The sequence below is a fragment of the Oryctolagus cuniculus genome, chromosome 1 (genome assembly GCF_051225735.1).
Source record: "Oryctolagus cuniculus isolate XC-2025 breed Fujian yellow rabbit chromosome 1, ASM5122573v1, whole genome shotgun sequence".
Classification (NCBI taxonomy): domain Eukaryota; kingdom Metazoa; phylum Chordata; class Mammalia; order Lagomorpha; family Leporidae; genus Oryctolagus; species Oryctolagus cuniculus.
The window spans coordinates 176,102,663-176,129,647 of NC_142867.1; the positions used below are offsets into that span (position 1 = coordinate 176,102,663).

Genomic DNA, 26,985 nt, shown 5'->3' on the forward strand with positions numbered 1-26,985 from the left:
TTTGTCACTGGGATAATAAAATGCACCTCAATTTACAATGATGGTTGCAATATGTGCTTACAAAATTGCTGCAATATGTAGTTTTATCCATGTGTCTTACATGCAACTAAGAATCACAGAATTCTTATATTTTAGAACTAAGTAGAAATTTAGACATGTAATAACCTATTATCTCACAGATGAGGTGATTCAGAAGGGATGCACATGTTTGTTGTCTAATATGGGGCAGAACTTATGGAATAGCACAAATTCTTTCCTCAACATTCAAACAGACTTTTCATGTTTATTAATATAAATAATTTTCATTGTGACTTTTTTCCATCTGAATGTACGATAGGTCCTGACTCCTCAAAAAGAATAACTGGTGATATTACTCCATTGCCAGCACTCAGGTAGACGTCCACAAGCAGAACACTTCTCCTCCTATGAAGACATCTTCCTCTGCTCCGGAGGAACTTATGAATCTCTCAAATTAGAAAAAGTTGTGGAGGTAAAAATGTACTGGGCTTTTCATAAAGACGCCTTCCACAGTTCCTCTAGTTGTAACTATGGACACCATATGTGCAGTCAGACATGATGAAAACCAGTTTAAGTAAGTCTCGAACAATACAATAAACCTTTTTGCCAGTAAAAAGCACAAAACAAAAAAACACGCCTGCTTCTTTATTTGTGCACCACTGAAACTTCTTATTTATTCACTTTAATTCTTCATTTACACAAAAATGCTGTAATAAAATATCTGTACACTACTTCTGTTACAAATATAGATAATATTTAAAGTGACTTTATATATTCTAATGTAGGAGTTTCACGCTCTAAAATGGGAGTGAACACATGATAATTCCTCACCAGTTGTCGCAATAAACAGTTCCATCTGTTTCCCTTAGTCTTAAACTATTGTATTATAAGATGTTAATATAAGGCAATGAAATGAAGTTATGTTAATCCCCTTAATTTTTCTATCAATTTACTAATGGCACACAACCAAAATAATTACTAATGCATTGCTTTTTTCTCTGTCATTAAGATTAATACTAATTGAAAACCAATTATACAGCAGATCAACACAGTTTTAGTATTGCATTAGTTGTTAAACCAGCAGTAAAAGATTCTTAGATTCTTTAATGTCTCTTCATGATCAGCATGGTTGCTTTTGGAAAATCCACAGTCAACATGGGGTAGTATCATTGTTTTACTCATAGCAACAGGAAAATATTTTATAAAAGGTCAAAAAATGAAAATGAATATCAAAATGTGCATTATGTATAATTTCTTTATAAAGCTTAGGGGAACTGCTTCATATATTTGCTGTTTACTCAATCATAATTCAATTTTAGCAGGAAAACTGTATAATTGGGGAGGTACAATTTTGAATATTCAAAACTTTTAAATGCTGGGAATATTTTAAAAGATTTTCAATACAATTTTTTTTTTTTTACTGTGGAGAGGAGGTGGGTTGCAAAGTTGATACACATTTATGAAACTCCAAGATTTTCTTCTTTATTTTATATTTTCTTTTTCACCTAATTTGCTAAACATATAGATCTTTGGTTACCTTTACACTTACTTTTCTTTCTCTACTAACCAGTTTAGCACATAAGAATTTTGCCCATGTGATGATAAAATCTTATATACCCCCCCCCCCAAAAAAAAAGGAAAACTGGATTTATCTATGCAAATAAATACTCCTTCTGGGTCTAGGTTCACAAAATGCAAGAGGAAAGAAAAGGTGATACTAGGTTATAAGAAAACCATTTCCGTATGAGAAAAATACTCAAAACTCAAATTAACATTAGGAAAAGTCATCAACAGGCCAAGTTCCACAGTCTGTACTCTGAGGGGAGAACAAGGGTGCTTGGGTTGGCTCAATTCTGGCAGGCAATTCAGGAGAGAACCATCAAAGTGACTGTGCCTTTTGTCCGCTTAAGAATGGCAACAGCTTCTTCGTGGGTTACCCCTTCTAGACTCTGTCCGTTGACGGCAATGATCTGATCACCCCTTTTTAGACGCCCATCTTCGGAGGCTGCTCCCTGAAATTACAAAGTAGGCTTGTTTATGTCCCCCAAATGCTGCCGCACAGCCACACAACAGAAGCAGATCTAAACAAGAAAGTAAATTGCTGTGTGTACACACAGTACTCCTGCTGCTCCACAGGTGTTCCGCAGCTACCAGCAATGATGAACATACACAAAACAGCCCTTTTACCTAAAGAGTTTCAGCCCTGAGATTCTAATGTGAGCGGGAATTCTAAAGTCAATAGCTGAGCTGCGTGGTTTTTTGGCTGTTCAGCACAGCAGTTGGTAGGAACTCAAATTAATAAAGAATATTTGGGAATCTGCCTAGGAGGAGAGATTTCACAGAATGCAGGATTTTCTATCCTACAAAGAAAACCTACAGAAAGAAGCCAAAGGTTTAAGACAGAACAAAAGCAGTTTTATAGGACAAGGACAGAACTATAAAACCCAAGGTTTTGCAGAAGCAACCAGCCCACATAAACACTGACTGGAGCAGGATAAGGCCTGACTCCTGCATGTAGAACCTACTGCTAATTCTAATTTTTTTCCCCTATGGCTTTGAAAATGCTGTTCAAGCTGTCTTAGTTGTTACTTCCTAAGGGTAGATGGTTTCTTCATTTCCAATGGGGCCTAAATGATTAAGATTAAACACACACATTGCTGTTTAAAAGAGAACCACATCTTAAGGCATGCTTATAGAATACAATTATGCAATTAAATATCTAAGATTAAAAATATGGAAAAGTTAATGAGGAATCTATAATGATGAAATTCTTAAAATATGTTCTAACTAGCATGCCTTAAATAAATTGTTCCTAGGCTGAGGAAAAGGACTGCGTGACTTTTCTATTCACTGGCAAATGCTGTTTATATTTTTGGATATACCAATAGCTTAGGAAAAAAAAAACTCATAAATTAAACCCATAGCTAGCTTGCTGTAGCTGTAGTGCTTTAAACTGGTTGGAAATAATAAATTTACCTCCCTCCAAAATAGAATGAAGCTTCCATAGATTGAAGGACCATAGTACTAATATAAAGCCCCTATAAGAAATATTTGAAGGATTTGTCTTGCTCCTTTACATCATAAAATTATGAAATTCTGAATTTTCTCCTGTAGGTAACTTTACCCAACTTTGTAGCTCTTGGGAAAATATCTTAACAACATATTAGTAATATTTATGTGGGTTTAAATTATTTTAATAGTTTCACCAATGGTACAATATCTTTATTTTTACTCTAAACATTCTCAAGATAGAACTTCCTCTACAATTACAACTATATATAAGTGGCCTTCTTTTTTTAAAAAAATCAGATTTTGTTGATCACAAATAGTTGATTAAAGACGACAGAGTGGCTCATATTCCTCCAATATTTTAGTGGTTAGATTTCTATTTTACTGAATGAATTAGACTTGTAAAATAAATGCCATATTGGTTAATTTGTGTATGTATTTGATGTACATTACTTTGCCTATTTGATATTTCATAACAAAAAATGCAAAGAAAATAATTCCAGTTCTTTATGGCATACATACTTAAAAGGTCTCATTTTCAAAAGCAATCATGTGTAACTTGCATTCAAAGGAGAAAAAAGGGCTTTCCTAACCACAAAGTTCATTAATAGTGTTATGTATACTGTCAAGAGTTTCCACGGAGCTTCAATTTGAGTCTATTTTCCTTTAAACATGACTAAACCTCAAACTGGACAAAAATATTTAATGACCTATTTCTGTAGGGAGTTTCGAAAGAAAATGATCAACTGTTAACCATTTGGCATTACCTCAGGCCATAAACTAATAAGCCAGCTGCTGACCACTATTAATGAATTTTTCGGGGCAAAGCAGTTGGTTAGAATGTGCAAGCTTACCTTTGCAAACACAGTTTTAACGTAAATGGGTAAGTCTCCATGAGGGCTGCCATAGCCTCCTACTATACTGAAGCCTAGGCCATCTGGTCCCCGGTCCAGAGTAATAGACTTACACTGGGGAGGTCTAGAGTAAGGAGAAGAGAAAAAGAGGTGTGGGGTTTTGCAAATATATATGCATCTGTGAATCTGTAAGTGTTAGATTATCTGACATCTGCCTAGAGTTGGCATAATTCTCTGTTACTGTTTGTGAGTATATTACAAGTATCTTTGCGATGCTTCCACTGTCAGTGCATGCTATGCTCAGTATTTTAAATTTACAGTCTAATGAAGTCCTAGTTACCACCCTAATTCTACTACTCATTTATGGTTTCTGTAAACTCACATATTCACGGCATGTTCTAACTGTAGAGAGCAGTTGTTTCTTTCTGCAGTTTGTTTAAAATCAGAGGGCAAAAGTTTAGAAGACGCACATTAAGTCTTACATGCCAGTACTCCTGAGCTCAGAGAGAAAAATTAATTATAAGCAACGTAAAAGTTACATCAAAGTACTTAGAAATTATTATTTTTTTGACAGGCAGTGTTAGCGAAAGAGAAAGAGAGAGAGAGAGAGAGAGAGAGAGACAGAGAGAAAGGTCTTCCTTCCGTTGGTTCACCCCCCAAACGGCCACGCTACAGCCAGCACGCTGAGCTGATCCGAAGCCAGAGCCAGGTGCTTCCTCCTGGTCTCCCATGGGGTGCAGGGCCCAAGCACTTGGGCCATCCTCCACTGCCTTCCTGGGCTACAGCAGAGAGCTGGACTTGAAGAGGAGCAACTGGGACAGAATCTGGCACCCCAACTGGGACTAGAACCTGGGGTGCCGGTGCTGCAGGCGGAGGATTAGCTTAGTGAGCCATGGCGCTGGCCAGAAATTATTTTAAAGGCCCCTCTCTTCCCTCTCTATTTTCCCCATGCTTTTATAGTCAAAGAATGTTACCCAATACTGTGAAATACTGTGAAGTGCTTTATATTAAATGAGGAGGCAGTGATGGAAATTTGGAAAGGGTAGATTTCATTTGCTTATGTCACACAGGGAGGTGACAGCAAAACTAAAATATTTCCCCCAATAAATGAAAATTGAAACATGGGAAACATAGTGCCATGCATAATCTATTTATGAATAATGTTATCTATCTACCTTTGACTAGCTAAATCCATGCCATAGTTATTCGGCAGTTGAGACGCACTTGGTTTTTGTATTTCATGCTTCATCCATTAATTCGTCTCTTTGTGAATGTTAAGAACATGGGACAAAGAATGCAACTGTCAGAAGATCTGATTCATAAGGGACCAAAGATACACCAGCTATAATATATGAGCTCACCCTAAATCATCCTGAAATATGCTGCTAGACGTAAGCCCAGTGAAAGGAAGAGCAGAATTGGCAGGCTCCTGCTGATGCCCTGTGACCACACTCACATCTCCTCCAGCAACCACCTGTGCACAGAAATGTAAAGAGAAAAAACACAGGTTCATGTGGCCTGGAAGACAGCAGCAAATTTCCTTTAAGAAAAGCATTTGGATGAAAAAGTGTATTTTACTGTTCACTTAATCATTTCGGTTAAGATAAAATATAACCAAAGAGAAAGAAATTTTACAATGTCCAGAGGCCTCATAACTGTTCTGACAGTAAAAACATTCTTACTAACTCAGTTCTACAAAGTTCTTTGATGCCATTAAAATATGGACTCACATGCAACTATTTTTTAAAGATCTTTCGAATAAACCCACTTATTCACACTGCTTAAAATTGTAATGATTCATCATTCACTGCTGAGGCCCTGTATTATTTTTTACATAGATATCTGAAGCAATAAATGCTTCAGGAAAAAAAGTTATGAAATGGTTCATACATATGTTCTCAGAATTCTCAATTTGATCACTCATAATCAAGGGAAATATTAAATAATAGCAGGACATTTACTCACTTTTAAAGCTTTAACATCAACACTCACATGTTCTCAAGCTACCTGATCAGGCTTTGGGATAAAATTTTTACCTGCATTTCAATGGAGCCAGAAGCACTTTTCAGTAAGTTGACTGCTTGGGTGTGAGTCATCCCCTCCGTGGATGTGCCACAGATCGTCACAATCCTATCCCCAACCTGCAACGGAGAGAGAGAGCACCATCTGCTACATCAGTCACAGAGCGGCACTCCTGAGACCCAAGCAGTCTTTTCCTTGTCCACCTTGCAGATGACATACATACCACCACCAGCCACTGAAACACAAGCAAGGAAAGCACTAATTCCAAAAAGGGCAAGCAGCTGCTAGCACACAAAGAATCTGCTCACAGCGACTGAGTTCCACAGCACCAAGGGCAGGAGAAAGGAGAGGGAGAAAAACCACTCTTCCCTTCTCTTCGTTCTTCCTGGGTAAGAGATTACTTTCTAGTAAAAGAATAAAATATTGATATCATTTGGAAATTTGAGTTTCTCTGGACATTATTATAATCATTGGATGTGACTCTAAGTCAGGAATTGGCAAATTAAAGCCCCTGGGCCAAACCTGGCCCATGGCCTGTTTTGGTTAATAAAGTCTGGTTGGAAGATAGCCACGCTTATTTGGCTGCTTTTACAGGGCAGGGTTGAGTAATTGCAACAGAGACTCTTGTGTCCCACAAAGCCTGAAATATTCACTATCTGTCCTTAGAGAAAGGTTTGCTGACCCTTGTTCTATGTGTACAATCAGTTTTTAAGTGCCAGGCATAAATTTAGATATCAAAGGAGACTGAACTATTCCCAATATAGATACTATTTAAAGATGTGGCTGTGCTCGGAGACCCTGTTTGTGGCATGAGGCCACTCAGAGTTGTTACCGGGGAGAGACTGAGTGGCTGTCATAGAATATTCTCATGATTTTAGAGCTGGGTAGTTTACCAAAGTGCTCCGAAGCAAGTTTTGCATGGTTTTACAAGATGGTAAGTCATATTTACATTAAAATTCTGCAAAATCTATAACCAAAGCAAAAAATACTTCCCAGTTTAACAAAATTAAATTGCCAGTTATACCAATGAAACATATATAGGAAAAGTTTCACTTCATACTAAAGTTCTGAAAATACTGTTTCTGTTAATGTGTTCCACAGAACTTCAACCATACATGGAGAGACAACTATAGCTCTTCTCATGTCATTTACTTGCAAATTGGCACTCAACAGCATCACTCTCTCCTTTCTTTTAATATTTTTTATCTTTTACTTAAGGAAAGTCTTCCTAGGGCTGAAGTCACTGATTTAAAAGCAGATACAGACATTTAAAACTGCCTAGCAACAGGCGGCCAGATTCACAGGGTTTATGAAAAAAAAAAAAATCTTGGGCTAGATTTGGTAGGGCTACTATGGCTCTTGGTGAAACTTACTCTGAGTTTCTGTGTCTGAGCTGCTACTCCATTTGGGTGCATCATGGCAATAAATATAGGAACATCACCCAGAGGGCTGCCCACTCCCCCAGCAATGCTGATTCCCAGAGAGTCAGTAGGTCCCTGTCACAGAACAGAGATAAAATGTTAGTCAAAGTGATATTTTTAGTTGACTGTTTATTCCCTGGTACAATATTCTACAGGCAGCCCAGATACTCTGTGAGGGTGGAAAATGAAGCTAAAGAAAACCACCCTACTTTATTTGACATGGGTCCTTAGTGTGGTTTGTGGGGGGACAAACATCAATTCAGGAAGTAAAAGGAATTAAGGCATGCTAAATGAAAACCATGTTGTGCGATTGTAGAAAGCAGGCAAAATCATGCAGTGAGATGATCACACTTTCTGGAATCAGAGAGGTTTGAAGTCTAGAACCCAGACCTAACAAATGCTGGGACCTGCACAAAGCCCATCCTGCTCAATAAATCCCTAGGTCTTTGTTTTCACAACGCACTTAACAGTGCTGCTCATCCAGATGGCTGCAGTGAATTTTAAACGACAGGACCATGGCAGGAAGTGTCTAAGGGGTTCAGCACATAGCAGAGGCTCAACAAATCATTGCTGTTTTTATTTTCTCTCTGGGCATGCCTGTGTGGAATCTGAGAACTGGGAAGTACCTACTGAAAGAGAAGGCTCATATATGAGTATGGGAAAGTCAGGTACAACACTGTTTTGTATGGGTTGGGTTGACGACAATTTTTGGAAATCCATATAAATATATAATAATATATTCTAATATAATATAGTATATATAAGCAAATTTCTTTTCAAATGAGGTACTATGACTAGGAAATTTAGTCAAGCCAGCTTTGTGTATAACTACTGTAAACACTACCTATATCTATTTTTTCACATGGGTCCTATAAGGCAGTAATACAGTTAACAGGAAAATTGCATAAAGATTCTCTGAAATTTTGAGAGTTTTTATAGTTTCCTGTCCCCCAAGTTTACCTTTTTTATTTCAACTGTTCTTAATCCCTGTATTTCAGATGCTACTGTAAAGGAAAAAATATAAAATATTGTTAGCAGAGCACTTTTTGTTAATTGACTATTTAGTCAACACAAGGAGCTGAATGGGACTAAACAGTGTCTTCTTCATTTACTATTTTTTTGAAAGGAAGAGCTCAAAGGTACTAATAGTACATGTGATTAGATCTGACTCACATAGGAATTCTTCATTTCTTCAGTTGGAACAACATACATACTATCCCTCTTTTCCCTTCTCATTTTAAGCACTGATTATACAACTGTATAATCCATTTTGAATGTGTCAAGGACAGAATGTGCTTTGGATAGAGACACATGTGCACAGCTGAGAGGAATAAAATCATGGATGCATTAAAAAAAAAATCCATGGTCTTAAGTGCCTAAATTTCTAGAATATTAGTCACATTGCAAACAGAGACTGCCATATGGTTAGTTTCTTCATTTTGAACAACTCTCAACCAATGCACCAAGCCAAAAACCTCTCTGCATCATGATTTCAAGTAATTAAAACACAGGAGGATCTACATTCATTTTCTCAAAATTTTTGCACTCTTCATGGAAAAATGAAGGCTTCATTTAGTGACATCCTCTGATTTACTGGTGTTACATTAAACAGAGAAAAAAAGTAAAGTCGAATACAGCAGTCTGCTTAGTAAGAAAAAAAGTATATGATACTGAGTCTAATATTTAGTGTATCTTATAAATTTCACTTGGGAAAAGCTGCCATAAGTTCAGCTTCACAGTATTCAGAATTTTTGCCGACACACATTTTTGTACCTCTATTAGGATATAAGATGTTTTGGTTGGGGGTAGTGCTAAGAGTTCTCAGAGGAAAATAAGGTTTAAAAAAAAAGTCGACAGTCAACATTCAAACCAGCAAATTATGCTTAAAATATTAAGCCAATCTTACATGCATTCTTCTTTGAGCTGCTTTCCAGTGACTCAGATGTACTTGTTCCAGAAATTGGCAAAGTGAAAGAGGACAAGCTGCCTTCACTTACCTACAAATATAGCAATTATGTTAGGAAGTTTTCAAAGGGATAATTCCCCCTAAACACCACTTTTTTCCCAGCAGAATTCAATTCTTTTAGTGTATCCACAGAGAAGTACCTGTTAAGCAACAGTGGCATTTGATAATTTGCATGGCAATTTAAACATAGTTTCTATTGATTTTCTTTTTCTAAGGAAGAATCTGTCAAATGACATAAATTCATTGAAGCTAAAAAGGCTACAAGAAATTGATTGCAATCTAACTAATTTTAAACAAGTATAGTGGTACAAAGATTTGGACTTAAACATAAACTGGGTCAGTCAACAGGAAACAAATGTTAGTAATTAAGGAAGAAATTAAGGGATTTTTAATAACAGACTGATGAAACTTGAAATATTCTAACACCATTGATTTATTCTTGGTGATGAGAAACTACAGTTTTTTCACTTGAATACTGGCTGATGTTTGTTATAAAATACTTAAAAATGCTATCTTGGTAGTCTTTACATATATTAGTGGTTAACATTTGAGATTAAGGACAAAGAATCATATCCAAAAGAAGAATGCTTGAAATTAAGTATCTTAAAATAATTCATAAACTAACTCAACAGCTACATCTGGCTTACTTGTCCGATTGCATCTTCCACTCTTCCCTGTCTCAAATCTACATCCCAGTCACTCTGCTGCATGCCAGAGAGCTAGACTTGAGTGCATGACCCTGCACAGACTCACAGTTAAGGGCTAGCCATGGATTCCTCTGGCACGTGGACCACATCACCACCTACCCACCTGGCTGCTTTGTGAAGGTCTCCTCTCTGAATGAAATGGGCCAGCTTTGATTCTTCCAACTTCCAAGGTGACTGTGCCTAAGGAACACTGGGACAGTGGTTGTTTTATGGAAATGTGGAAACAAAATGCTATAATCATCTTTAAGAATATGTTTTATTCTTCAAGACTGAATTTTTGAAATGCGCCATTTTGTATAGTTTCCATAGTCATGGACACCTTCAATCCTTTCTGGAAAAATGGCTTTTTAAAACGCATTAAAACTCATAAAAACAGTATGAACAACAAGCAGCAACAGCAATCTCCAGGATCAAGCCTATTATTTCATGACTGATAGGCAGACTATTTCTACCAAGGCCAAGAGAAATTGAGAAGTGAGCCCTTACCTTATGAAACATATTGATTGAGATAAGCCAAAAGAACCAAATAACTCAGGAATCAAAAATCCTAACAGAAATAATAAAACCACCTCTACCACAACTACTTCTTCGGTATTCAATATAAGAAGCTCTCAGATAATTGGGCAAACTTTCACGTCCACATCATATCTGAATAGACCTATTATATAATACTTAAATCTATATATTGCTGGTGAGATGAAATGGAGGAGTGGGTCAAGCCTCTGCCTGACATGCTAACATGACATGCTAACAGAGTGGCTGGTTTGAGTCCAGGTGACTCTGTACTTCAGATCCTCTCTCTCTCTTATTTTCTCTCTTCCCCCAAAACAATTTCATTGTAGCCCTGTACAGGCATGCAAGAAATGTTCTGTAGTGAAATATGGAAGCGGCACAAAGAAGTGTTTGAAATACTGGGCTTCTGGCATAAGACACACTGTTTTAAATCTAGATTCAGTCATTTACTAGCTACTGATCAGAATGCATCTCTAACCTTCATAAGCCTTTTACTCTACTTTTTAAAAATGTATATATTTTAGGTTGTTGGTATAATTAAATAATCTATGTGCAATGCTTAGGACAGTGTCCAGTGTAAAGCAGTATTAACATAAATATAGAGCACTGATATTATAGTGCTTCTCCTGGGTATTGAGGAGTGCATTACTATGGAACATGTCAGCCATGGACCAAACTTTGAAAGGTTAACTGTAACATCCATAAATTGGTATGTTTGGTTGGTTTGGGCTTTAGGAAGGCCTGGAACTTATCCAACTCTTTTTGAACTTATTTTATATTTTAAGTTTTCGTATCTACAGAGGTTAACAAATCCATACACTAATTATTTAATGTGTGCTTTATTAATTTAATGTAACTTATCTACCTGTATTTTTTCAAACTTCAAGAGTTTTAGTTTTAAAATTTTTGAACAAAATTTTTCCATTACAAAAGCAATTCATGGGACATCATGGTGCAGTAGCTTAACCACCATCTTTGATGTCCACATTCCATATGAGTGCCATTTGAGTCCCGGCTGCTCCACTTCCTACCCATCTCCCTGCAAATGCACCTGGGGAGGCAGCAGGGTGGCCCAAGTGCTTGGGCCCATGTACCCATGTGGGAGGCCCAGAAGAAGCTCCTGGCTCCTGATCGGCTCAGCTCAAACTGTTGTGGCCATGTGGGGAGTGAACCAGTGGACAGAAGACTCTCTCTGTCTCTACCTCTCTCTGTAACTCTGTCTTTCAAATAAATAAGATAAATCTAAATAATACAAAAGTGTCATTCCTCGTAAGCCCTTCTTTAAAAAAAAAAAGAGGAAAAAAACACCATAATTCCAATAATTCTCATAATTATTATGAAAAACTGTAAAATGTTATTTTACATGGTTGTCTATATCATAAACACATTACTTTTATTTTTTACTGATTACATGTTTTTTCATGTTAATATAATTGTCCTGAACATCATTTCAAATCACTTGCATCTTTAAAATTATTATTATTTTTTAAGATTTATTTATTCATTTGAAAGGCAGTGTTCCAGAGAGGCAGAGGCAGAGAGAGAGAGAGAGAGAGAGAGAGAGAAGTCTTCCATGCACTGGTTCACTCCCCAAATGGCCACAACTGCCAGAACTGGTCTGATCCAAAGCCAGGAGCCAGGAGCTTCTTCTGGGTCTCCTCATGTGGGTGCGGGGACCCAGGGACTTGGGCCATCTTCTACTGCTTTCCCAGGCCATAGCAGGGAGCTGGATTGGAAATGGAGCAGCCCCCACATGAACTGCAGGTGGCAGCTTTGTGAAAATTCCAGTCCCCTCTGGAAGTCAAGATCAGACTATGAGAGAGAGTGAGAGAGAGTGTGTCTCTCCATGAGAGAGAGTGTGTCTACAGTGCTAAGCACTGGTTTTCAGTGATTGTTCTGTACTTTGAAATTTATTTTTAAAATAAGTCTGATTCTGGTTTTCTAATCAGAAAATGGTTCTTCATGGAGATTTTTCTTCGCAGGAATGTGAATTTGTAAACAGAATGACACCTAGGGATGGGAGACTCATCAGTGTTGGACTAATTCCCTGTGAAGGTATTTCCAGGTGAATCTGCATTAAGTTACATTCATGGTGTAACGATGAGCCATCTAACCCCAGTTTTTTTTTTTTTTTTTTTTTTTTTTTTGACAGGCAGAGTGGACAGTGAGAGAGAGACACAGACAGAAAGGTCTTCCTTTTGCCATTGGTTCACCCTCCAATGGCCGCCGCTGCAGCCGGCGCACCGCGCTGATCCGATGGCAGGAGCCAGGATCCAGGTGCTTTTCCTGGTCTCCCATGGGGTGCAGGGCCCAAGCACCTGGGCCATCCTCCACTGCACTCCCTGGCCACAGCAGAGAGCTGGCCTGGAAGAGGGGCAACCTGGACAGAATCCGGCACCCCAACCGGGACTAGAACCCGGTGTGCCGGCGCCGCAAGGTGGAGGATTAGCCTATTGAGCCACGGCGCCGGCCACCCAGTTTTAAGTGTCAACTTTAATAGCTTAGTAGTGTTAAGTCAGAATAGGATCTGGACCAAATATTTCCTTCTAGGGGTCAAAAGGCTAAAATCTTTCTGTCATATTCTTCATCTCTGAGAAGACATAAGGATGCCCAACCTGGTTTGCCCAGAAGGTAAGGGGCTGGGTCAGGAGAGGTCAGAGAGATTCAACTTCAGAGTTACCATGCACACCCTTCTTGTCTACTGAGATGTCCCCACTGACAGTTCTTGCCAACTGACAGCCGCCTTTCACACAGAACCCCTGGCAAGGATGGGAGTCTTCACACAGCAAGAGGTCATAAGAATAAATCCAGAAATAAATATGGGGGGATGGAGGTTGATATTTTTGCTTCTCGTGATCTGAATACTTTTCTTTCAAGGAAAGATCCACATAATACTTACCTTAAAGATAACAGACCTACTAATATTACATTCATTCAATTCATAACTCTCACTACCACTAAGTATATAACAATAAAATAAACAGCTAATCACAAATTTACTATTTAGAAATTCATCAATGATACATATATTACAAATATATTTTATTCGAGATGATTTTTCAAATAAACATAACTCAGTAGTAATTTAGCTACAACAGCACAATGGTATCTTCTCTGTTTTCCCATACTTTTACACGATATTATTTATGGCACATGGTTTTTACCTTCAGTAAGGCAGCTACAGCTTCCTGAGTAGCATTACGGACGTCTTCTCCATTCACCATTAATATCTGGTCTCCCTGCATCAGTCTTCCATCTGCGTCTGCAATTCCTCCTTTGACAATGTCTGACACAAACACTCCAGTATCATTCCTGCAAACGGTTTTAACTTCAGCTTTGTTTTTCCTCAACTCCAATGCAATGCTTATTTAATGGCAAGCTAACTTTTCATAACCACAATTTTCACTTCTACTTTTATAACTTTGAAAGTTTAATGGTTTTGAATGACACTGAGGCAACATTATTAGATTTATATTTTGTGATAAATACCAGCTTATGTAATGTATTTCATACATTTAAAATACCTTTAATAAGCATGTTTACTCTTTATCAACTATTTACTGCAAATAGAAGTGGGTACTACTATTCCAATTTTATGGATCACACAGGTAGAAAATGACTTCTATAACTTGTAAATGTACTTATACATAAATATTTAAATAAGTTAGGTATTGAATTTATGTGCAGTCACGAATCTGCCATCACCCCAATGCCTTGCTTCCTGCTTTGGGTTCCTTGCTGATGCATGTTCTTATTCATGCTGATCCTTCTCTAAAGAATATCCTTCAACTGGCCCATTAGTTCATCAAATGCCATTTATCACTGTTAGCCTCAGACCAAGGAGCTCCCTTCTCGGAAGTTTTCCTTTATTTCTCTTAAATAGAGTCACTTGGTCCCTTTCTCCTTTGCCTCCCTGGTTCCCCTAAAATGTGCTCTGTCTCCCATCAACACATTTGTTTGTTGCAAGAATATATTTAATTCTAGTCCAGCAGACTGTGAAATTTCAAGGTCAGGAATTATGTCTCATTTGTCTTAGTTCCCCAGAACTGAATGTATTTCCTGGCATGCAACAGGCAGTCAAAAAATACCAAATGGATTTTAGTTGTGGACCTTCAAAACCCCCAATATACTAACTTAAAAATTCAAAACTTAGGTCTTTCCACATCCCCTTGTGTGTGGGCTAAGGACAGATACGCAGAGGATACTAGCCATTGCCAACGATTCCACTATCAGTCCCTTACAAGAATGTAATCACTCATTCCCACAAGGTCACTGGGTTCATCATCCTTAGGCACACCTTTTCCCAACAATACTTAGTCCCAGGCCTTTGCCGGGTTTCTTCTGTAGCTCCACGGTGAGGGCATCACACACGTCCTCCTCCTTGTAGGGGGCCTCGTCTCTGTAGAGTGTCAGGCGCACTCTTTGGGGCGTCTGTCTCAGGACATTGATGGCTTCATCATGTGTGGCCTTTCTTAGGTCAATCCCATTCACCTGCACCAAAACGGGATCTTGAGAGTGAGAAACTAGGCGAGTTAAACAGGGCAAATAAAGGAAGGGAAAAGAGGGAGAAGGAAACAAGAACCAGTGGCCTCCCCAGTGGCCTTTTTGCTGTTATTTCTGAAGGTCACAAGGAAGTGCTTTGTACCTCTAATATCTGGTCTCCAGCCCAGAGTCTTCCATCTTTGCATGCCGCTCCTTCTTCATATACTTCATGGATGATAATGGCACCCTGGGAGCCAAACACAACAACCCATGCTTTATTCCATTCTCCCTAGCAATACAGAGTTGAAATGGAGTCCAAACACCTGGGACTTTTATAGACAGCCAGCAGGCCTGATCTTTACAGGATCCACCTGCCGGTAACCTTACATCATTTAAGGAAATGTCTGACAACTCACTTTCTGCTAAATGGCTCAGAAAAGCTTGTGCATTTTTTTTTCTAACAGTAGGGACATTTAGAAAACATTTTAAATATATAAATTATCTATACCTACATATAATAGAGCTACATTACCTTTTGACATTTACAAAATTTTGTCTACAAAGCATCCAATTGTTCAGATTCCTCTCAACACATGACCAATGTGGTGTGGATTCCATTAAAAAGGAAATCCAAACCAAAAGCACTGGTGAGCTGACAGAAACATTTCAAAATCTAAACGTCACACTCACAAGTGTAACAAAATCTTACTGAGTCAGTATTGACTTAATTAAGTAAAAATCCCAGTACCCCCATTAAGGATTTGCTCTATAAATTAAAAATAATAATGAGCAATACATTTTTTTCCTCAGCCTTTATATTTAATATAACAAAACAGACAGAAAGCCATCCCCTCAGTCTAGGTATCTGAGGCCTGGCTGAAGGGTTGCCCAGCTAGTGAGCACCTCTGGGTGGGCACTCACCAGCAGTGTGTCTGACCCGCCCACAATGCTCAGGCCCAGTCCTGTTCGCCCTTTGGAAATCTCAATTGTTGTTTCACAGCCAGGGATAATGGGGCAGGTGGCAGGATCAGAAGCAAAGATCGCTGGTGTTGATGACCTGCTTGTACCTAAATGAGTTAAAAGAGAAATGAAATACAAATAAATGTTGATTAAAAGGTATATGGGCTAAACTCACTGCACAGGTTGCTTTTGGGGGATGGAGTAGGAAAAGGGGTTCAGACTAGTGAAAAAGGAGATTGCAAATTTACTCAGCTCTTCTAGCTATATTAAACTATATTAAGGCAGGGTGTTTGAGGCAGTGGGTAAGACGCTATCTGGGGTACCTGCATCCTACCTGGAAGTACCTGGGGGTTTGAATCCCTGCTCCATTCTCAACTCCAGCTTCTTACAAATGCTCACTCTGGAAGGCAGCAGTGATAGCTCAAATACTTGGGTTCTTGCTACCCATGTGGGAGGCCCAAATGACATTCCCAGCTCCTGGCTTTGACCTGGTTCAGTCCTGGCTGTTACTGGCATTTGGGGAGTGAATCAGTGGGTAAGAGCCCTCTGGTGTTCTGTCTAGGTCTGTATTTGTCTGTCTACTGATAAATAAAAACAAATAAATATATTTTGAAAGAAATATTATTAAATCATTGTTAAGGTTGTTGGTACAAAATCACCTGTTTATTTTCTATACTATTCTGTATTTTTAAATTGCTATATAAGATAGAGTGTAAAGGAAGGAGAACAGAAAGTTGAACAGAACCTCCAGTTTCACTCTGACATTCTATACTTCACTGCAGCAAAACACACTTGTTATGAAATCAAGATTTGTACAACTCAGATCTGAGACATGTGGCAGACACATAGAAGCACATTCAAGGGAGATAACAAAACACAAAGCACATCAATAATTTTGGTCCCACTGCCTGCTTTTCAGGGCTTTTTATGCTTTCCTTTTTTCCCCCTTATCCTAGAGCATCTCTTCTCACATGATCAAGTCTAAGGAAATACTCACTATTTACATCTTTACCCTTGGATTTCCCTTGCTTTTTTATAAACAAATCCTGGTGCATAGATGCTCAAAAAAGAATAGACTATGAGAAAATAAGAATAATATAATTTCACATCCTGTTGTATGACAGTCTTCTTATCGTATCACCTGTTTTATGATACAACAAATAGCATGTTTGGGGAAAGTCTGGATGGCTATACTTGGTAGAATAACGTATGCTTTGGACAAGATGTTCTCTTTTTAGGAAATCAGAAACAGACCATTTTCTTGTTCCTGAAATGGTAAGAACAGGTGTAAGATATTTCGTTTTATGTAAAATTTTCACATAGCATTTCATATTTTTATAGACAATGCTATTTAGGGATCAATGTAAAATTGAAAAATGAGAATATTTTCATAAAATCTTCTAACACTTCAGTCAATTATTCAGTCCTTCTAAATAAAGGATTACTTTCATCAGAGATATATCTCTTTAAGCCATTTTTGTCTAACTATACTACAAATGTTTTAAATTAGTGTTTCCTTAAAACCATGTCAAAAGAACTGAATGTTTCAGTTTGTAGGCCCAATTTTTCCCCACACTTGCAGAAAATGGCAACGTGTTTGAGCAATTATGTTTTTTGATGGTGCAGAGGTTGAAATTTATTGTTTTATAAGAAACCAGTGTGATTTTTGTCAAAAAGTAACTTATAGGAATAATTTACCTCCATATACTAGACGGGCATTTTAATGATAGACTAAATTATCATCCCATGGTCCACGACATCCATTTTATCTACTTTCATAAGGTCTACTACTGCCCTCAAACCACAGAACTCAAATTGCTACAACATACTCAGTGTTAACAGCTATCATTTTCAGGAGTTTCTTGTGGTGGCAGGTAATATTGATCCTATCTGTGAAAAAGGATCACTGTATATCCATCCTACAGATAAGAAAACTGAGACTTAGGGAAATTAAGTTACTGTCTCAGTGTATGTGTATGTATACATATATATACAGTATCTCCAAAATGATATTTCCAATTTGCTAGTTCAATATCTGAAATCACTGGTACTCTCAGCAAAAGTTTCTTGGAGAACAGAGAAGTTGAGGCTCAGAGTGAACAGGTGGATTTCCTGAGGTCCCACGGTGGGTTAATGTAAGATGCCCTGACGTCTACTTTACAATCCAGTGCTCTTTCTTTAGGAGCCCCTCTCTTGCTACCAGCCTCCCACCACAGGGCTCCCTTGTTACACCTTTCAAACAATCAGCCACTGGCAGGCAGCTGGACCCTCAGCAGGCTCCCTGTGCTGAGTATGCCAGACACACAGGACTCTCGTGAGTCCAGTCCTTACTTCGAATGGGCTCTGGTTCTGGAGAGCTCGACTGTGGCACCACTGGAGACTGAGAGCTGCTCCTTTTTCCTCCGTTGGCTGCACCAGCTACTGAAGTAGCTGGCGAGTCTGGATTCTCGGCACAAATGGTAAGTTTTACTGTCGTCTTTGCTGTCTTCAGAAGGCTAATAAACTGGTAGGGTGTTGGAATGGTGGGGAAACAAAATTAAAATGCTTATTAGCAGACTTATAAAAATGAGTTGCCATTATTACTTGAATCTAATTCTGTCTAAGGTTGAGAGGCAACACAGAGGAAAAGTAATCCCTTGTTAAGATGTGAGAGGCCAAGAAACAATTAATTTCTCTCTAGTTTTTTTGAATGCATGATATAGATTAAGGTCATGGCTAATTTCCACTCTAAGTCTGGTTCTAAACAACTTCTTCCTTATACAAGTATAGAAATTCCAATCTTTTCCATTTCTAGTTAATCTTGTCCTATAGATTGGATTCCCACAACTTTAGAAGACATGTAGAATATCTTACTCACTTCCTGATTCTACATAGAATCTGTTGAGGCCTATATACACACTTCTAATAAAAACAGAAATGCATATATTAAATCAGGATAGGTAAACTACACAACAGAAAAATCAAAGCCAAGAGAAAGTTAAAATACCAAATTTATGGCTTAGATAATACCAATGCTTTTATTAACAACAAATTTATTTAAAAGAATGCTAAGCTTCTTGCTGGCTAATGTAGACATGGAAACATGGTTCATGACCTGGTTTTTCCTCATTGCAAGGGATAAAAGGAACTCTACATCTCAGGGAAAACAAAGCTTTTATTGGTGATTACACATGAAAAGCATCAAATGAAACTCCAAGTATTATGATCACTTTTGAGGAGAAGAGAACTCAGGAGCAAAAGCTACTTAATACCAACAGAATTAACATACTTAATGGCTGAGTCTTATGATCACTTTATAAATTAATATAGATATTTATGAGTCAACATCAATAAATAAATATTCCTCTGTAATATTGAACTCACTTAGCCACTGCTTATGAGATTCAGTTTTTTTCCTACAGAAAAATGGAAATGACATTTATAAAAAATGCCTGGTGAATACTGAATAGTTTACTAGGAAACAAAACATACGACACATCATCTTGATGGAAAAAAACATAAAAAAGAACTTCTTCATAACTGCTTCTCTTCCTTAAAAATGTCTAATGTCAATAGCTAGTTAGCCCAAATTCCTTGTAATCCCCAGCTCCTAACATATGCACACATGAGCCATCCAAGGATGGCTTTACAGTACCATTTACTCTGTTTTGGAAAAGTACCTTTTCAACTGGACAGCCAACAACAACTTCATCATCTACAGCCAAGATCTGATCTCCAACTTTGAGTCGTCCATCCTAAATGGAAATGTGGTAGATTTGGTGACTTTCCAGAAGTGATTCCCTCTACACCACTTCATAATAGTGAGAGGGGTAAAGTCTCACCTTGGCTGCCACTCCATGCTCTGTTAAACTCTTTATGATGACTCCACTGATTGTATCTTCTTCACTGATAGCAATGCCCAAACCTCCTTGATCCTAGAGAAGGAAAAACAAGAACACTCAAGACAAAACAGATCAGTTTTATCCAAATGTAAAGGTATGCAGCCATAATGTCTGAACATCTTCTTCTACTCAAGGATTAGAAAAGCAATTAACACTCTTCTGAAGTCCACTATTAGAAACGTCTTCTTTCGGGTGGGCCTGGGCATCAAAGTTTGCTTCTTGGAACACCTACATCCCATATGTGAGTGTCTGGTTTAAATCCGGCATCTTGGCTTCTAATTCAGCTTCTTGCTAATGTGTACCCTGTAAGGCAGCGGAAGATGGGTCAAGTATTTGAGTCCCTGCCTCCCATGTTGGAGGCTTGGATGGAGTTCCAGGCTCCTGGTTTAGGTCTGGCCCAGGCCAGAATGTTACAGATGTTTGGGTAATGAGATTCTCTCTCTCTAATACAATGAAAATAAATTAAAAATTAAAAACAGAAAGAATGGGCATGCTTTGTGCCACAGTGCATTAAACCACTGCTTTGCACACTTGCAGAGCACATCGGAGTTCTGGTATGAGTCTTGGCTGCTATACTTCCTACAAGTCTTGAGTCTCTGCCACCCATGTGGGAGATGAGGATGGAGTTCCTGGCTCCTGGCTCCAAGAATGACCCAGCCCCAGCTATTGCAGCCATTTGGGAGTGAACCAGTGGATGCAAAAATCTTTCTGTGTCTCTTTCTCCCTTTCTTCCTTTCTATCACTCTACCTTTGAAATAAATAAATAAATCTTTTTAAAAGAAATCTCTCCTTAATCTTTCACATTTTTTTTTTCTGTTGGGACTAATCTCTTCCCCCAAACCATCAAACAATCAAGTGTTCTTTGGTAACTGCAGCAACATATACAGATAGCAAAAACACATTCAATAATCAAAATTTTCAACATTTGCAAACTTAATTTTGTGTCACTGGCTTACTGAGCAAGTCATTCAAAACCTAGCAAAGGACACTCCTGACTCCTCTCTTTCTGGCCTGAACTTACAAAAAAATAATCAGATCTGGCCACTTCATTCTTTTCTGCCATGTTTCTTCTTCCAGCAGACAGACTTCATGCTTTGTCCTTTCTTGGGGCTGAATGCCCAGTGTTCCTTCTCTGGGGTACAGCATTTTGGTTTGTTGCAGACTGAAAATATCTTGGAGCCCAAATATATGCACTGAAAACCTGCCAAGGTTGGAGAGCTATACCTACTTGGTCCATATTTTCCACATTTTCATTTATCAAAACCAAATGTTCAATAATCCTGGCATTTACCTTTCTTTAATGCTTACATTAAAAAAATGCTTAAATTAAAATAGAGTTTTGAACATTTTAATTCTGGACAGAGCTAGAAACCTTTTTCATTATAGTTTTCATCCAGGAAAAATCACACAAAGTAAAACAAGGACCAGCAAATCTTGCCATGACTTCCCCGAAATACCCACACTAAAGCCAAGCTTGCCATCACATTCATGGTCATGCCTACAACATTAAAGTAAGCTTTCAGAGCTGGTGTTGTTGCCACCGCCTGTGATGCCGGCATTGTATATGGGCCCAGTTCAAATTCTGGCTGCTCTACTTGTGGTCCAGCTCCCTGGGAAAGCAGCAGAGGATGGCCCAAGTCCTTGCACCCCTGCACCCACATGGGAGACCCCGATGAATTTCCTGGCTGCTGGCTTTGGGCTTGGAACAGCCCTGGCCGCTGCAGCCATTTGGGGTCCTTCTCTCTCTGTAACTCTGCCTTTCAAATAAAGAAAGGGAAAAAAAAAGGGCCAGGTTTCACTCTCGCTTTAATTACTATCAACACTGTGTCTTTTCTGGGTAGATTATTAATGCCTGATAAGTTTCAGATAGTACTGTTCATCTGTCTCTACCACCAATCTCTTTCCAGGAAATCAGTCATGTGTATAATACAGAGAAAACTGTACCTTTAGGGTGAGCAAATTTACCATCGACCTAGCTGTAGAAACTTGGTAGAAACATCTTACCTCTAAATCTGTTTTCTTGTCTTTAAAAATAAATTAAACTTTTTTAAACTCAAAAAAAAAAAAAAAAAGGCCTGCCATGTAACAATCAGTGAAGTACTTTATTGGTACAAAAGGCATTTGCCAGCCGGCACTGTGGCTCACTAGGCTAATCCTCCGCCTAGCAGCGCCAGCACACCGGGTTCTAGTCCCACTCGCGGTGCCGGATTCTGTCCCGGTTGCCCCTCTTCCAGGCCAGCTCTCTGCTGTGGCCAGGGAGTGCAGTGGAGGATGGCCCAAGTACTTGGGCTCTGCACCCCATGGGAGACCAGGATAAGTACCTGGCTCCTGCCATCGGATCAGCGCGGCGCGCTGGCCGCAGCGCACCGCCCGCGGTGGCCATTAGAGGATGAACCAACAGCAAAGGAAGACCTTTCTCTCTGTCTCTCTCTCTCACTGCCAATTGTTTCTCATTTGCCAATTGCTTATCTAACATTCATTCTCATCTCAACCCTTTGCAAAAACTGGTAAGCTTCATTAGAATATAGAGGCAGCTCCCCCTTGCATGCCTAACAACTTCTTCCCAACCTACTTTTCCATTCACCTCTATCCCCTCTCTCCTTCTCTGAGTTCCCTATGATGTTTAAATATATGAGGCAAAATCCTTTGATATTTCTCCCTTCCATATGGGGAGAGTTGAATGTATGGGCTGGACTTAATGACTGAAATTTAACATACAGTATAAAACAGAGTGATGGTGTTGAAAACGGCAACTGCATCAGAAAGGACACCAGGGCTTCCTCCTTGCTGTTTCTCTTGACTCATTTGCGCTATGGGAAGTGAGCTGCCATGCCATGAAGACACAGACATGCCACCAGCCCTGGGAGGAGGAAATAAGGCCTCTTGACAATAGCCATTTGAGTTAATCACCTTGGAAGTGATGTTCAGCCCCAGCCAAATCTTCAGATGCCTGGAACTCATGCTGGCAGTTTGCTGGCAATTGCACAAGAGATTCTAAGCCAGAAACCTAGCAAAACTGATCCCAAATGCCTGACCCATAAACATTGTGAGACAATAAATGCGTGTTGTTATAAGTCTTTAATTTAATTGTGGTAATTTGTTATATAGCAAAAGATAAGTAGCTCCAACAACACAATTAAGAAGAATCATGGGACTTTTGCTCAGAATGCCTCTTCTGGGGCAAGTGTTGTGGTACAGAGGGGTTAGCTCTCACTTGTGATACTGGCATCCCATACTGAATTGCCAGTTTGAGTCTTCACTGCTCTGCTTCTGATCTAGTTTCCTGCTAATATGCCTGCAAAGGTGGCAGAAGATGGCCCTAGTGCATGGGCTGCTGCCACCTATCTGGGAGACGAGAATGGGATTCTAGACTCCTGGCCTTAGCTTGGCCTAAACTTGGCTTTTGCAGCCATTTGAGGAGAGAAGTAGCAGATGGAAGAACTCTGTGTGTCTCCCCTGTTCACTCTGTCACTCTGCCTTTGAATAAATCTTTAACAACAACAACAAAAAGGAATGTTCCTCCTCCATCTGTAGGTAAGAGAACTAACACAGAGCCCAGCTATAAGTGGTAGCTCTGCTGAAACAATGGGAAAGGTCAGCCTTCGGTCTGATCCTGTGGATGGCTGTCACAAGATCAGTCCTTATAGCCTACTGACCAACTACCTGAGTCTATAAATCCTCTTCTTTTGTTAAGCCTGATGGAGTTAGCATTTTTACTTATGTTTCTTGATGGGAAAAATGTTACACATCTGCATAAATATTATGTCTGAATGCCACACAGAATACTACAAAAGTAACTATACATATACCCATCCACACCCAGCCCCACACACAGTTTATTAATATCAGATAAGCAAGACAACTTACAAAAAAGGAAATAAGGTGTGAGTGTGTAATTTCTTATCTAATTGCTCAATTTTCTCCTCTAATTCTGCCAAAGTATGAATAATCCTCTGCAGTAAAAGATCTGACAAATGCTGTCCTAAGCTAGTCACTAAAATACTACCATACAGGGAATGTGAAACTAATTTAGGAAGTATATTTACAGAGGAAGAGTTGTATAATTAAACAGTTAGAATAAATAAGAATTGAAACTGGGATAAATCTCAACAAACTAGTATTATCAGGAGGACTTTTTTGAAGGTGCAAGGTCTCTACAACTCAGAAGAATAACTTTTAATTGTATTTGAAATTTTTGCCAAATAAAACTGGGTGAATATGAAACAGATCTCCGACAATGATAGAAGACTGTTTATTTTTTATTTTTATTTTTTATTTTTTGACAGGAAGAGTGGACAGTGAGAGAGAGAGACAGAGAGAAAGGTCTTCCTTTGCCATTGGTTCACCCTCCAATGGCCGCCGCGGGCGGTGAACTGCGGCTGGCGCAGCGCGCTGATCCGATGGCAGGAGCCAGGTACTTATCCTGGTCTCCCATGGGGTGCAGGGCCCAAGCACTTGGGCCATCCTCCACTGCACTCCCTGGCCACAGCAGAGAGCTGGCCTGGAAGAGGGGCAACCGGGACAGAATCCGGCGCCCCAACTGGGACTAGAACCCGGTGTGCTGGCGCCGCTAGGCGGAGGATTAGCCTAGTGAGCCGCGGCACCAGCCAGAAGACTGTTAACTGCTTTGATGTATAGGTCCTTTCCTGGGGAAAACTATGCTAAAAATGAACCTTAATAAAAAATATTTTCTAATAAACTGAATTAGCATTTCAGTCACTGAAGTTTAGATTAAATATGAATAGATGAGAACTTTCTGTTCTGTTCATACTTTGATTTTCCTATTTTAAAATATAAAGGATTCAAAAGAATAAAAATCATGTACTTGTCAAAGAGTTCCTAAGAACTCAAACTAGAATTAGAAACGATCTGTTACTGAAACTCCCAATTTTGAAAGAATCCAAAAATTATTCTCCCTCCCTGACTCTTCTGCTCTCAACATCTTCCACCTTATGCATACACTGCATGTCAATGCTCACTCTTCCCTTCCAAATACTTAGTCTTAACTATGTGTACAACACAGCATAATATAATGAGAAAAAAGGGCAAGGATTTCCTCTCTCAGTGTGTGTACATTTTATACTTATAGAAAAGGTACACAAACAAAGTTCACCCAAAAAACTATTCTTGGCCTATATATTCTTAAATGACAACAAAACATTAGTGGTAAGCATTATATAGGCCAGAATGGCAAAAGAATATTTCAAAATAAACAGAGGTGAGATTTCAGCTGGGTGTTTTATATTAGCTGGAAGAAAAAAGATAGACAATCCAAGTGACACACAGGCAATCAAGAATGAATTCCCCATTTTCATGGACCCTTGGTAGTTTTAGGAAAGTAGGTAGAGTTCAACAGTAATAACCTAGTCTATAAATCCTCTTCTTTGGTTTAGCCTTATGGAGTTAGCATGTTTACTTATTTTTCCCAGCAGGGAAAGTAAGCTACATATCTGCATAAATATTATGTCCCAACACCACACAGAATATTACAAAGCTAACTACACATACACTCATCCACACACAGCCCCAACTACTAATGGGAAATGGGACTTGGAGTTAGAATGCCAGAATTTAAGTTCCAGCTCTACCATTTGGAATTCAGAGAACAGTTAAAAGTGGGGGAAACTCTAGGCACTGGTGTAGCAGTTAAGGTGCCACTAGGATGCCTACATCTTATATCAAAGTGTTTGGATTTGGGACTTAGTTCCACTTCCCAATTCCAGCTTCCTACTAATGGATACTCTGGGAGTAGCAGATGTTGGTTCAAGTACTTGAGTCTCTCCCACTGACACAGGAAATTATGGATTGAGTTCCAGGCTTCTGGTTATTGTAGGTATTTGGATAGTGCCCAGCAGATATAAGATCTCTCTCTCTCTCTCTCTTTCTCTGTCTCTTTGCCTTTCAAATTATATATTTAAATTATAAATATATAAAATCAATAAATTTTAAAAAAACAGTGGGGAAATAATAGCAACCTCATAAGTACATAACATAATGAACAAATGTGACATTACCATTACATTATTTTTCAAATAGTCCTAATTTTTAAAAACATCCAGTGGTATGAATGACAAAGGATTTCAGATGAGGCAGGAGTATCAGAATCTGGTTAATTCTCTCTTCTATACGTGAGTTTTACTCCCAGAGCCAGCTAACACTAGGGGTAGTATATAGGCTTTGTGTGATGGATCACTTAGTGGCATTTAAAGCAATAGCTTCCTCAAGGAATATTTTCAGGGACATATTCTATGAGGCACTCAGAACCTCATGGATAAAAATATAAATGAAAATAATTATAATAACTTGCACTGCGTAAATGCTTTATATAAATTCTTTCATTTAATCCTTACAATAGTATATCCAATTAGAAGTTGTAATTGGGGAAAATAAGGCACAGAGAATGGTTGCCTAAAGCCGAGAGAAGGCTGAACGACTCCAAAGCCCGCACTTAAAATCTGTTAAATCGAATTAAGCTTAGACTAAAACTGCCTCCATACATATTTTAAGTCTGGGCTAAAGGCTACTCCAAACATAGTGAACTGTTACCTAATTTGATGTATAAACAGACTGCAGCCTAATCTTATAACAAGCAGCAGAGTCTCAAGCCTGTAACAGCCACCAAGCCTCCATGAAACACAGGCAATACCTGTGCAAACCAGGTTCAAATAAGGCAAACGCTAAGCTGTAGCTAATTAAGCTATCTCTCTGTCTCACTTCCGTTGTCTGTATGTCACTTCCTTTCCTCTGGCTATAAATACAACATGCACATGTGGTGCGGCGGAGCTTTCTGAACCATTTTTGGTCCGGACTGCTGCCAGATTCTAGATTAACAAGTAAAAGCCAATTAAGATCTGCAAAATTAGATTTGTTGTACTTTTCTCTTTTAACACATCATTAAAATCATGGCTAATTGCTTCTTCTGTCTAGCTGATTTTAAAAGATTTTGAGTATTTCCCTTACTCACTTTGACTTTCATCAATAAATACATTCCAGTTACCTGAGCTTTAGATTTCCTTGAAATCTACAGAGACACAGAAGCTTTCTGTGTGCAATTCATTGATTCCTCTTAGCAACTAATTCAGAAAGGGAAGTGTGCACATCAGTTTTCAGCTAAAGGCAGACACCAGCTTTGGCACTGCAGAAGGAAGAAAC

The 26,985-nt window shown here is 38.8% G+C and overlaps 1 protein-coding gene across 50 annotated transcripts in view; it reads right to left on the reverse strand.

Annotated features, from left to right (window-relative positions):
- Window positions 1-662: 662 nt before the first annotated feature.
- The window catches only part of MPDZ (multiple PDZ domain crumbs cell polarity complex component), a 182,874-nt gene continuing 156,551 nt past the window's right edge, over window positions 663-26,985 (reverse strand). For 46 of the 50 annotated variants that reach the window (XM_089316996.1, XM_070052001.2, XM_089316857.1 and 43 more), the window contains 15 exons: window positions 19,774-19,866; window positions 19,612-19,686; window positions 18,284-18,455; window positions 15,914-16,059; window positions 15,156-15,239; window positions 14,808-15,001; window positions 13,675-13,822; window positions 10,101-10,187; window positions 9,231-9,321; window positions 8,285-8,328; window positions 7,277-7,399; window positions 5,918-6,022; window positions 5,243-5,355; window positions 3,882-4,005; window positions 663-2,030 (listed from right to left, as the gene is read on the reverse strand). In XM_089316996.1, coding sequence (XP_089173122.1) covers window positions 1,884-2,030; window positions 3,882-4,005; window positions 5,243-5,355; window positions 5,918-6,022; window positions 7,277-7,399; window positions 8,285-8,328; window positions 9,231-9,321; window positions 10,101-10,187; window positions 13,675-13,822; window positions 14,808-15,001; window positions 15,156-15,239; window positions 15,914-16,059; window positions 18,284-18,455; window positions 19,612-19,686; window positions 19,774-19,866 — 1,746 coding nt within the window. In that variant the 3' untranslated portion in view covers window positions 663-1,883. The remainder of the gene's footprint in view (window positions 2,031-3,881; window positions 4,006-5,242; window positions 5,356-5,917; window positions 6,023-7,276; window positions 7,400-8,284; window positions 8,329-9,230; window positions 9,322-10,100; window positions 10,188-13,674; window positions 13,823-14,807; window positions 15,002-15,155; window positions 15,240-15,913; window positions 16,060-18,283; window positions 18,456-19,611; window positions 19,687-19,773; window positions 19,867-26,985) is intronic. The other 4 variants (XM_089317011.1, XM_089317024.1, XM_089317019.1 and 1 more) reach the window with 1 other exon arrangement.